This window comes from Microcaecilia unicolor, chromosome 7 (assembly GCF_901765095.1).
Source record: "Microcaecilia unicolor chromosome 7, aMicUni1.1, whole genome shotgun sequence".
In the NCBI taxonomy this organism is placed as follows: Eukaryota; Metazoa; Chordata; class Amphibia; order Gymnophiona; family Siphonopidae; genus Microcaecilia; species Microcaecilia unicolor.
In genome coordinates this window covers 13336527-13348773 of record NC_044037.1, presented here as the reverse complement: position 1 = coordinate 13348773, position 12247 = coordinate 13336527, and the positions used below count along the sequence as shown (strand labels likewise).

At 44.5% G+C, this 12247-nt stretch overlaps 1 protein-coding gene across 1 annotated transcript in view; it reads left to right on the top strand.

Annotated features, from left to right (window-relative positions):
* Positions 1-513: 513 nt before the first annotated feature.
* Positions 514-12247, top strand: part of LOC115474182 (ras-like protein family member 11A-like) — a 32524-nt gene continuing 20790 nt past the window's right edge. The window contains exons 1-2 of the mRNA XM_030209537.1: positions 514-722; positions 5206-5262. Of these exons, the coding sequence (XP_030065397.1) occupies positions 602-722; positions 5206-5262 (178 nt within the window). The 5' untranslated portion in view covers positions 514-601. The remainder of the gene's footprint in view (positions 723-5205; positions 5263-12247) is intronic.

The following is a 12247-nucleotide window of genomic DNA, read 5'->3' as shown; positions in this document are numbered from 1 at the left end:
ACTTTGTAAAAAATAAACTTACTATTTACTTGTTTAATAAACAAGGTCCTTGTAACGTTGTAAAATGTAATGCATTACAGTTAATTGCTTGATTAATAAAAGTAATAAGATAATTGAACTTTATATGAACATAAAACTTACAGTGGAGGGATTAAAACAGCACCAGCTGCAGACAGTTTCGTTTCGTTTTCCTTTCCTCCTTTTTTATTTTTAACCCATTTCTAAATGTAGAAGAATCCCCAGAAAGGCTTAAAGTTCCATTTTCCTTCTGGCCGGGTTACATAAGGCAACCTGGACCTCTGAAACATACAAGGTGAAGAGCAGACAAAAAGCCCCCCCCCTGTCTAGGGGAAGGGGACGATTTGCTTCTGATTGGCCGCTCTCACTGGGACTGTAGGAATCAGTTTACAGAAGCCGAATTAAAACCTTTCCTTCTCTCTGCCCAGAGGAAGTGGAGTCCACAGGAAGACGGAGAGGAACTGGGCTTTACTTACCCAAAATGTCCTGCAGGACAGATCCAGGATTTCAACCCTAGCCCCCCTCCCCCCTGCTTCCAGCGCTGCCGATCGGGGTCTCACTTCTGGAATGCGTCCGTCTCACTATGTCCCAGTACTCCAATAACTTTCTCCTGGTGCCCATCCCGGAGTATCCTCCCTTGGACTGCGCTCCCAGTAAGACGATCAAGCTGGTTGTTCTGGGAGGCAACAGTGTTGGCAAAACGGGTAAGTCCAGTGGGCTCTGATCACGGATAGCTGCTCCCTCTGGAGCACACACGTGTTTCCTATTGTGTGTGTGTGTGTGTGTGTGTGTGTGTGTGGGGGGGGGGGTTCTAGTATTTTTGATTGCACGGTAGGCAAAGAGAAAGAGTCTCACATGTCAATTCTTTGCCTAAGGGTTGCTGCAGCCTGGCCGGGAGGGGGGAGGGAGAGGGGGCTGGTTATTTCTTAGGTTTTGCTTTGGAGTGTTTTTGTACCCACCGACACAAAACGATGTAGTAGAAAATGAGGTTAGGTCTGGCCTCTTTCTTGCATTCATGTTCTCTTTCTGTTGTATTTTATTAATAGAAACATTATTTATTACCTTGGACAGCTATGGCATTTCTGTGCTTTCTAGAATGAGTCAGTGCCTTTCACAAGCTTGGGAACATTTAATTGGCTTTTTTGATTTTACCATTTAGGATATTATCTTTGAGAGAGATGTTGCTTTAATCTTATTTCTATGTTTTTATTGCTGTTTTACATTATTATTTGATTTTTGTGTGTGTTGTTTGTATTTTATGATGTTTTTAATTTGCCATCAAATGTGATGGTTTATACTTTGTACCTGAAACAACCAGAGAAGTAGGGAAGCGACCTGACAAAGGAAACTCCAGAGGTTGATTGTAGTAAAAGGCGTTTATTGAAAAACCAGATGTAGACTGGACACGATCCGCGTTTTGGCAAAAGATATGCCTGCTTCAGGAGTCGAGTATCTGTCTGAGCCACTGGCGTAGCCACAGTTGGGCTTGGGTGGGCCAGGGCCCACCCATTTATGGCTCAGGCCCACCCAACAGTAGCACATGTTTAGTGGTAACTGGTGGGAATCCCAAGCTCCGCCAGCTGAAGATTTTCCCCGATGGTAACAAAAACGCTACTCTCCATGACACCGGCACCTGCGCATGCTCAATTTTCAGTGCATGAATGCTGCCAAGGTGGAAAGAAGCGTTTTCCCACCAGCTGAGATAATTTATTTTTTAGGGGGGTAGAACACTTGGTGCCCACCCAATTTTTGCCTAGGCTCAGCCAAAATCTGTTGTCTGGCTACGCCCCTGGTCTGAGCGATACCCGTTGTGTCTTAAAATTGGTAAGACAAACCAAACCAACAAACGCTTGAACTGTCAAACAAATCACTGAGAGTACTTTTGTGATTCAATGAGTAAAAATCAAGATAAATAAAGTTAATTCTAGTTCATAACAAGGCAGATCTGTCAAGCTGCTGAAATTCACAAGGATATCTATACTTATGACAGGGCATATTCTGAGTTGTATTAGCCCTCCCAGAAATGTTACTGGAGATGTTGAACATGCTGGTGAGCTGAGTCTCCTGCCCAGTGCACAAGGCTGGCACAGAAAGGAAATGCCCGAGAGCCTGTCTCGATGGACCCAGTGAAATGCGGGCTGGGCCTGTTCAGGAAGGCTCGGGCAGAAGTAAAGGTTAAAGGAGGGGGTGGTAGGTTTTCACGCCCGGCAGTCTCGAGGCAGAGGCTATTGGATGGGTTAAAGGATGCATGCGTGGCCAGGAGTCCATCCAGATCAGGGATTGTTGTAAAGTTATAAATGCCGGCCCCTCTCCAAGGCTCAGGATGTTTCCTGATCCTCAGAGGCAGCTTTCCCACCCTCCCGCCCAGTTTTTTGATTTGGTGGTGCGGGACATGACTTTTGTGCCGTGGTTTTTGTTTTATAGGTGAAGTGCATTGGGGTTGTCGCAGCGGTAAAAACCTGAGCTACAGGAGCAAATGGCTCATGGGGAATGATCTGTAGTTTCTCGGTATCCAGTCAAGCTCAAAACAGACTAATTCGTCAGTCTAAATTTCAAAATATGTTTCTTTAGTTTTTTTATCCTTTATATTATTTATTCAAATATGTTTTTAGTGACCTCAGTGATGTTCGTCGCCAGCCAGTCTTTTATGGCGATGTAGGCAACATCAACTCCTTCGTTGGTTCACTCAAAAGTATTACTCGACTTTTATAAAGAACTCGTAATAGATAAAATAACTTATCTTATTAGATCCTTTTTCAGTCGGACCCAGGGGTGCTATTGTCCGGCATGCATGTTTCGCTCGAAAGCCAGCTGTCTCAAGGACACTCCCCCTGAAATCATATTTGAATAAATTATATAAAGGATAAAAAACTAAAGAAACATATTTTGAAATTTAGACGGACGAATTAGTCTGTTTTGAGCTTGACTGGATACCGAGAAACTACAGATTATATATATCTACGGTTTCAGAAATATTATTTTGAATCAAGCCATTAGTTGAGTACTGCACTGAATTGATATGTCATGGGGAATGAGCCAGGTCATTAAAAGGTGGGTCGGGAGACCCGGACTAAATGTGTGGAGGTCCACACAGGCTAGGGCTCTTGCTGTCAGGGCGGAGCTGGAAGAGGAAGAGTTGCAGTGACAGTGAGAAGCAGAATTTGCTGGGACAAACATAAAGGAATCCTGTTCAGAAGGAAGGGCTCCTCAAGAGCTTAGCCGAGATTGGGTGGCAGAGCCAGTAGTGGGAGGTGGGGATAGTGCTGGGCAGACTTATACGGTCTGTGTCAGAGCCGGTGGTGGGAGGCGGGGTTGGGAGGCGGGGCTAGTGCTGGGCAGACTTATACGGTCTGTGCCAGAGCTGGTGGTGGGAGGCGGGGCTGGTGATTGGGAGGCAGAGCTAGTGCTGGGCAGACTTGTCTGTGCCCTAAAGAGGACAGGTACAAATCAAGGTAAGGTATACACAAAAAATGGCACATGTGAGTTTATCTTGTTGGGCAGACTGGATGGACCATGCAGGTCTTTTTCTGCTGTCATCTACTATGTTACTATGTCGAGCAGGGGTTGGAAGGGGTGTTGATGTTATGCTTTTGACAGCTGTAGTTCAGGAGGGGGGGGGGGAGTAGGTTATTTACTGATGTGAAAATGTTTTGAAAGTTGTTAATAAATTAAGCTGCCAACCATAATTCTTTGTATGTGAGTTATTGATTGATGAGGTGGGGCTAGAGCGGAAGCAATTAACTTGGGGTGGCAGAACTGGTCCCAGATCCAAGCGTTAAATGTTGACGCAGTTCAACAACTCATCCATCCCAAGGTGCTGTTCCGACCTGGTATCTTCTAGCTGGCCTCCTCTAGAGCAATATTTTCAGCTGATGGGGGCATGCCTGACCTCAGCACAGACTTTTCATCATTTTGACTGAATTAAGTACGATGATATGAGTGGAATGCTCTTGTAAAAGGAATTGCAAGAATCAGTTCTAGAAAACAGGCAATTTGGGGAAAAATCTCCCAATGAAATAATTTTCATACAAAGGATTAATTTGGTATACTGAGAGAATAAGATTCTCATCTGTAAGACGTTTAACGTTCTCTCTCTCTCTCCCTCTCTCTCTCTCTCTCTCTCTCTCCCTCTCTCTCCCTCTCCCTCTCTCTCCCTCGCTCTCTCTCTCTCTCTCTCTCCCCTCTCTCTCTCCCCCCCTCTCTCTCTCTCTCTCGTCTCTCCATCTCCCTTCCCCTCTCTCTCTCTCCCTCAATCCTCTCTCTCTCTCTCTCTCCCTCCCCCTCCATTCTCTCCTCTCCTCTCCACTACCCTCTCCCTCTTCTCTCTCCTTTCTCCCTCTCCTCTCTCCCTCTCTCTCCCTCTCTCCTCTCTCTCTCCTCTCTCTACCTCTCTCCCTCTCTCTCTCCTCTCTCCCTCTCTCTCTCCCTCTCCTCTCCCCTTTTCCCCTCTCTCCTTACCTACTATCCCTTTCTCTCTCTCTCCCCTTCCCCTTCCTCTCTCTCCCTCTCCCTCTCTCCTCCCTCTCTCCCTCTCTCCCTCTCTCCCTCTCTCTCTCTCCCCTCTCTCTCTCTCTCTCTCCCTCTCTCTCTCTCTCTCTCTCTCTCTCTCTCTCTCTCTCTCATGAGGGATAGAAATTTGAAATAAATGAATGGTTGCACTGCTAAATTTGCATGTGCAACTTTACTCACCATATATAGAATTCCTGTTTTAGGACTAGATCTAATTATCACGCCTAAAAATTCAGCACTGAAATGAAGTTTGCCTAACCGCATTAATTTAGGCATACTTTATAAAATAAGCCTAAATTTTTGTGCAGGTGATAGAATACGCCGAACGCTAGACCATGCGACCAGAGGCGTAGCCAGACTTTGGCGACCCTCTCGACCCCCCTCCCACCGCCAACCCTCCCCTGCCGTCGCCTACCTTTGCTGGCGGGGGACCCCAATCCCCGCCAGCCGAGGTCCTTCCGGCGCAAGGCTTCGTTCTGTTTCTGAGTTTGACGTCCTGTACGTACCTTTCTCCGTTGAGAATACTGACCCTTTAACCGTACTGTTTTAACCAGTTTTAAATCCACAATAGGTTTCTGTAATGTGTTTAATAGAAGTTTCTTCAGACATGAAAGCATTAATCAGGAACAGACATACTTCTCCAGAAAGAAAACAAATAATGTTTCCATTGTTTTGCAGCGCTGATTGTACGATTTCTCACAAAAAGATTTATTGGAGATTACGAGGCAAACACTGGTAAGTCCTTCCTCTTAACTGCCACCTGAAGCTTTTCGCCGCACAGTTTGTAGACTACCACATAGCGCTGGGATCCATGCCCTATATTTGGCATGAGGACTTACAGCAACTGAAACCTGGTGTAAAAGCTGTGCATGTAAATTAGACACGGATCCCCTGAATTCTGTAATGCTGAGTTCATCTTTGGTGAATACCCCTGACCCACCCATGGCTACATCAGTTGCACGCTAAAAGAATATTCTGTATGGAATAGCACTTAGCAAGATGCATGCGTAAATTGAAAACTGTTGCCAATTAATGCTAATAATTGGTAATGTCCAATTATTGGCGCTAATTGGCTCATTATTAAATTGCATACAGAAATTGGGTTTTTTTGCCTGCTGTTGTGCCTCAGTTCTTTGTCCATTTACTATATTTGGTAGCAACCAGGGCATAAACCTTTTAACATTTGCTGAGAATGAAGATCTTATTTTTAGAGCCCCTGATGCATCCTTTTGGGCGAAACACAGCCTGTGTCGGGCATTTTTCATTGGGGTGTTTACCCTATAATAGAGATTGTTTTGTGCTACTACTGATCTGCTTTGTTTGTCTCCACATTGGATTTTGCAGATCGTCTGCCTTGTTTTTTTTTTAATCACTCTTATTACATGCAGTGATTTTGATTTTTAGAGACATTTCTGGTTTCTTTAATTAATTAATTTTTTTAAAACATTTCCAACTGTCCAGCTAATGAAATGACAGTCCCATTCTTTTAAGCCAGCATATATCTTTTTAATTAGTGACCCATAATTAAGCCTATATAAATCAGATAATTCTTGGCTATATCAAGGGCTGTCAACCCAGTCATCGGCCTACACCCAGCCAGTCAAGTTTTCAGGGTATCCTCAAAAAATGTGCATGTTACCACTAACAGGGTTAAACGATCCTTTAATTAGTCACTTATATATCAATCTACTATCTCGTAGGACTATTAATGATTTCAGATTTTCTTACTTATATTATACACACAACAATATCACCAAGATATATTGTTATTGCATTTATTAACTAACAAATCTTGCCATTCATGCTTTCAGAAGGAGTCGCCATTGGAAACTCTTGTTACTTAAATCAACTGAACACCAACTGTGACAATGTCCCATACCCTGTGTTGTCCTCCAGTCTTAGAAGTCTAAACCCGGTGGTTTAAACCACCTCCATATGTCCATTAATAAATGTCCAAATAACGGCAACGCTCCAGCATGTTCAACTTGTGTGGAACTGTGGAACAAGCTTACGCTTGGAGCATCAACTGATTTTCAATCGGATACATTAGAGTGACTATTGGATTTATAACGCAGCTGAGAAAACTCATGTTTGGAGTATCAACTGATTGTCGAATGGATATATCAGAGTGACTATGGGATTACACAAGTTGAACATGCTGGAGCGTTGCCGTTATTTGGACATTTATTAATGGACATATGGAGGTGGTTTAAACCACCGGGTTTAGACTTTAGACACCAGGCTGTCCCCACTCCTACCCAACATCCTGCTGCTGCTGCTATTTCTGCAGTGCTGGCAAAAACAAAGAAAAAGATTGTAGGGCTGCACAGTTCCCGCTCACAGCTGCTGGCTCTGTCCTAAACAGGAAATGATGTCAGAGGAAGGTGGGACCGGTAGTCATGAGCAAGAACAGTGCAGCCCTGAAAAAGCAGCAGTGGTGGCTGCAGCAGTGGGAGGCTGCGTGGGAATGGGTTGAGCCTGGTGTGCCTCCTGGTCCTTCCATTCCAACGCCTCTATGATACTCGATAATTGAATCTTGAGCATTGTAATCAAAATACACCTTCAATGTCTGAGCTCCAAACCACCTCCAGTTCCACAAGACCTTGTTTCGTTGTCTTCCTCGGGAACCAGCATTGGAAACTTTATCATGGCAACACAGGGTATGGGACATTGTCACCGTTGGTGTTCAGTTGATTTAAGTAACAAGAGTTTCCAATGGTGACTCCTTCTGAAAGCATGAATGGCAAGATTTGTTAGTTAATAAATGCAATAACAATATATCTTGGTGATATTGTTGTGTGTATAATATAAGTAAGAAAATCTGAAATCATTAATAGTCCTACGAGATAGCAAAAAATGTGCATGAGATAAATTTGGATGCACTACCTCCACTGCATGCAAACACTGTCTCTTGCATATTCATTGTGGATATCCTGAAAACTGACTGACTAGGTATGTCCTGAGGACTGGATTGAGAGCCACCGTGCATTCTGATAAACAACACTAAACTGTGGGGCCCTTTTACTAAGCTGCGTAGATGCGTACATGCATCCTACGTGCGTCAGTTTGGAACTACTGCCCAGCAGTAATTTCATTATTTTACGCGCGTCCACCAAGTGCGCCGGAAAGTTTCCAGCACACAGCGCTAACCGGGCGGTAATCGGCATTGTACATGCGTAGACCGTTACTGCCCGGTTAACGCGTGAGACCTTACCTCTAGGTCAATGGGTGGTGGTAAGGTCTCAGGCCTAAAATGGATGTGCGCCAATTTTTATTTTGCCGTGCGTCCATTTTCGGTTTTAAAAAAAAGGCCTTTTATGCAAGGCACACTGAAACATGGACCTGCGCATGTCCAATACACGTGTCTACACCAGCGCAGGCCATTTGTCGGCTCACCCCTGTGTTTCTTTAAAATTAGACATATATATCTGGAAAAAAACTGAACCTGGATCCTACTGGGAGTGCGCCAGATTTCTAATAATTTTATATCCATACTAGATTCAAAGTATTAGTCCATGAGCAGAAGTCCTGGGATTTATGACACAGTATTAAGGCATTGGTGTACAATGAGATCTTGTAAGACAACTGCTTCATGTTAAATCCTGTTGTTGCAAGGTCCAAATCGACTGTCTGTGCCTGGAGCTCTCCTGCTAAATCAAAAAGGCAAGGAGGTTAGACGTCTTTTGCCATTTAGAGTAGGGGAAAACCAAGAAAGCGAAGCATTAATTAGGTCTCCAGCTTGTGGATGCACATGGAGACCCCCAATGCAGTTTGCAAATTGATTAAAAAAAAAAAGAACCTGTAAAAGTAGTGAACAAAAGCATTCAAAGCTACAGCCAGCCTAGGTATCCTTTATCCTTTGGTCAGATGTACAATATACCCCCTGATATTCAAAACCATTTAACCAGCCAGGAAAGGCACTTGACCGGTTAAATGGTACTTAGCCAGCTATCTGCGAATTTCCACGGGACATGGCCAGCCATGACCCACTGAAAATTCACGGTTAGCAGATATCCGGTTATATTGCGTGATATAACTTGCTATCTGCTGATTTCAGCATGAGTGTGGCAGTCAAGTCATGTTTGTCCACTTGCATATATCTTTGGCCGGTTTGAACTTGACTGGCCAATGCCGAATATCGGCCTGGCCGGATTATTTATTTACTAGTAAAAAGGGCCCGTTTCTGACACAAATGAAACGGGCGCTAGCAAGGTTTTCCTCGGAGTGTGTATATTTGAGAGAGTGTATGTGAGAGTGACTGTGTATGCGAGAGAGAGTGAATGTGCGAGTGTGTGTGTGTGTGTGTGTGTGAGAGAGAGAGTGAGTCTGGGTGTGAGTGTGTCTGTGAGAGAGTGTGTGTGTGAGAATGAGTGTGTGTGTGCAAGTGCATATGTGAGACACAGTGTGAGAGAGAGTGTGTTTCACACAGATACAGTGTGTGCGAGAGAGAGAGTGTGTGTGAGACACAGACTGTCTGTGAGACTGAGTGTATGAGACCAAGAGAGTGTGTGAGTGACTGTGTGACACATAGAGAGTGAATGTGATACAGTGTGAGAGACAGTGTGTGAGAGTGAGAGAGAGAAAGACATTGACTGTGAGAGAGACAGAGTGTGTGTGAGAGAGAGAGAGTGTGTGTGTGTGACAGAAATACCTCCGCCCCCCTCTCTGGTGTCAGGCCCCCCTCCCTCCCTTTCTCTGGTGTCAGCCCCCCCCCCTCTCTCTCTGGTGTCAGCCCCCCCCCCTCTCTCTCTGGTGTCTGAGTGTTACTGTGCAGGACGTTGAGCTCTGGCTGAGCTTCAAGGAACTGACCAATCCTATTTAATAGAATGGACCTCCAACATTCTGAAGCCGAGAAACCTCGTGTGGTTGGTCACTTCTGCTTGTGATGAACCTGGAAGTACGTGATGTCAATTCAGGAGATGATACAGAGAGCAGGAATGCCTCAGCCATGCAGTCAGCTTCAGAATGTTGGAGGTGCGTTTTATTATATAAGATTTATTTATTTGTTACATTTGTATCCCACATTTTCCCACCTATTTGTAGGCTCAATGTGGCTTACATAGTACCGGAGAGGCCTTTGCAGGCTCCAGTGTGAACAAATACAGGGTGATGTTGTGGTAAGATCAAGTTCATGTGGAACAGCCACATTAGGGAATCGGAGAACGGAAGAGTTGTGTTATGTCCATTACGTGCTTTAGTTTGGTTGTGTTGCAGAGATTAGGCATTTAAGTTGGATCGGTAGGGTATGCTTTTTAAACAGGTTGGTTTTTAGTGATTTCCGGAAGTTTAGGTGGTCGTACGTCATTTTAAAGGCTTTTGGTAATGCGTTCCATAGTTGTGTGCTTATGTAGGAAAAACTAGATGTGTAAGTTGTTTTGTATTTAAGTGCTTTGCAGCTTGGGTAGTGCAGATTTAGATAAGATCGTGTTGATTCAGATGTATTTCTAATTGGTAAGTCGATCAAGTCTGTCATGTAACTCGGGGCTTCTCCGTAGATGATTTTGTGAACCAGGGTGCAGATTTTGAAGGCGATGCGTTCTTTGATTGGGAGCCCGTGTAGTTTGTCGCGGAGGGGTTTTGCACTTTCAAATCACGTTTTATCAAATATAAGCCTAGCTGCCGTGTTTTGTGTGGATATTCAGTTCCAGTCAATGGTAATAGCCCGGCATTGAATATCCAGCATCACGGCGGACTTAGGGAGTTAGCCAGGCTAATTCCCATGGTTGAATATCGGCCCAATAGTGTTTAATGTCTAGTTGAATATCTTCTGTCGACAAACTTGGTTTGGTCAGATTCCCCCAAGTCTGTATTGTCCAGTTGAGTCTCTATAACTTTATGGGTCAATATTCAGTAGGAGTTAACCAGGAAGGGGCAGCTCCTACCCGGTTAACTCCCACTGGGTCAAGCACAGATATTCAGCAGCACTGAACCAGAAGGGGCTGCTGAGTAGGAAAGCAGGTGGCTTGGTAGACTGGCGAGAGGATGCATAGTCTTTCATCAACTGGTTACTAGTATGATTGTATGCAACACAAGACAAGACAAGTCATTTCATTTCATTTATTTCTTAATACCAGAATCCAAGTTGCTACAACTGCCCAATGTGATTCACAATCATAAAAAGATAAAAACCCCACTAAGCCCACCTCACTCTGACAGAGACCCTTCCAGACCTTGCCTCCCACCTCTAATTCCTCCAACGTCAGGGACGCCTATTGTAGATGCCCATATCAACACACAGCAAGGTCTACCTGCATCACCCACATTCTGGCCTCCCACAATAGGCAATAGCCATGTTTTCGCTTTTTTTTTTCTTTCTGAAGGCCGTGTAATCAAGTTTTGACAGACTTGTACCAGGACTGAGTTCCACAGTGCTCCTTCCCTGTTTCTCGGTTTCTTCAGCCTTTTTATATCAAATACCGCCAAGAAAGTACCCTGACTTGATCTCAATACCCTCTTCAATTGATACTACATCAGTCCTTTTCTGAGGCTGGTTGGTGACCTGTGTAGTATAGTGAAGGCATAGCCATGGTGGGCTGTGGCCCCCCCCCCCTACAGTGGTGTGTCAGGCCCACCCAGTCAGTGGCAACAGCACAGGCCAATGAGAGGAGAACTGGAGGCACTGTGCCATTGCTATGAAGAGTCCTTGGCATTAGTCAGCTATGTTTTACTACTACTACTTATCATTTCCAAAACGCTACTAGGCTGTACACTTGAACATGAAGAGTCAGTCCCTGCTCGACAGAGCTTACAATCTAATTAGGAGAGGCAAACAGGACAAATGAGAGATAAGGACAAAGAGTAGCAAGATTCCATGCAGAATCCCAAAGAGTAGCAAGATTCCGGAATCCCACAGTAGCAAGATTCTGTGCAGAATCTCAAAGAGTAGCAAGATTCTGGAATCCCACTGTAGCAAGATTCTGTGCGGAATCCCAAAGAGTAGCAAGATTCTGGAATCCCACTGTAGCAAGATTCTGTGTGGAATCCCAAAGACTACCACTACTACTACTTATCATTTCTATAGTGCTACTAGACATATGCAGCGCTCTACACTGGACATGAAGAGACAGTCCCTGCTCGACACAGCTTACAATCTAATTAGGACAGACAAACAGGACAAATAAGAGATAAGGGAATATTAAAGTGAGGATGATAAAATAAGGGTTCCGAACAAGTGAATAATATGAGTTAAAAGCAGCATCAAAAAGGAGGGCTTTTAGCCTTGATTTGAAGATGGCCAGAGATGGAGCTTGACGTACCGGCTCAGGAAGTCAATTCCAGGCATATGGTGCAGCAAGATAAAAGGAACGGAGTCTGGAGTTAGCGGTGGAGGAGATGGGTGCAAATAAGAGAGATTTACCCAGTGAACGGAGTTCCTGGGGAGGAATGTAGGGAGAGATGAGAGTGGAGAGGTACTGAGGAGCTGCAGAGCGAATGCACTTGTAAGTCAATAAGAGGAGTTTGAACTGTATGCGGAAACGGATAGGAAGCCAGTGAAGTGACTTGAGGAGAGGGCTAATATGAGCATAACGACACTGGCGGAATATTAGTCGTGCAGCAGAATTTTGAACAGATTGAAGAGGAGAGAGATGGCTAAGTGGGAGACCTGTGAGAAGCAAGTTGCAATAATCTAAGCGAGAGGTGATAAAAGTGTGGATGATGGTTCTGGTAGTGTGCTCAGAAAGGAAAGTGCGAATTTTGCTGACATTATAGAGACAGAAAC